The sequence below is a fragment of the Penaeus monodon genome, chromosome 28, assembly GCF_015228065.2.
Source record: "Penaeus monodon isolate SGIC_2016 chromosome 28, NSTDA_Pmon_1, whole genome shotgun sequence".
NCBI classification, from domain to species: domain Eukaryota; kingdom Metazoa; phylum Arthropoda; class Malacostraca; order Decapoda; family Penaeidae; genus Penaeus; species Penaeus monodon.
The window spans coordinates 14,147,330-14,147,704 of record NC_051413.1 but is presented as its reverse complement, the minus strand read 5'-3'; the positions used below and the strand labels follow the sequence as shown (position 1 = coordinate 14,147,704).

General features: G+C 48.8%; 1 protein-coding gene across 1 annotated transcript in view; it reads left to right on the top strand.

Moving 5' to 3' along the window:
• Positions 1 to 44: 44 nt before the first annotated feature.
• The window catches only part of LOC119591372 (glycine-rich cell wall structural protein-like), a 7,637-nt gene continuing 7,306 nt past the window's right edge, over positions 45 to 375 (top strand). Inside the window, exons 1-2 of the mRNA XM_037940114.1 lie at positions 45 to 75; positions 223 to 375. The exon at positions 223 to 375 is cut by the window's right edge and continues 376 nt beyond it. Coding sequence (XP_037796042.1) covers positions 73 to 75; positions 223 to 375 — 156 coding nt within the window. The 5' untranslated portion in view covers positions 45 to 72. The remainder of the gene's footprint in view (positions 76 to 222) is intronic.

Below are 375 nucleotides of genomic sequence, written 5' to 3'. Positions count from 1 at the left end.
TGACCGATATAAAAGCTGACATTACAATTCATCAACAAGTTGGTAAGCGGCTTCACCTCAGCTAACATCGTCATGGTGAGAACAATTCATGCAGAGGCGTTGTATCTGTTTTCTCTATCTTTTGCACTATTATAGCCACTAATGAGCTGAACTCTTGACGAATCACATAGTTTTAATTAAACCTCAGCTCGAACTTGATTTTGATCATCGTGTTTCTTCCAGAAAACTGCACTAATTGCCGTGTTGGCAGCCAACCTGGCGATCGCTAGTTGGGCTGCTCCGAAGGCAGACGGTGGTGGAGGATCTGTGGGTGGAGGCTATGGCTCCGGTGGAGGGGGAGGAGGCTCCTTCGGCGCGGGAGGAGGGCATGGCATC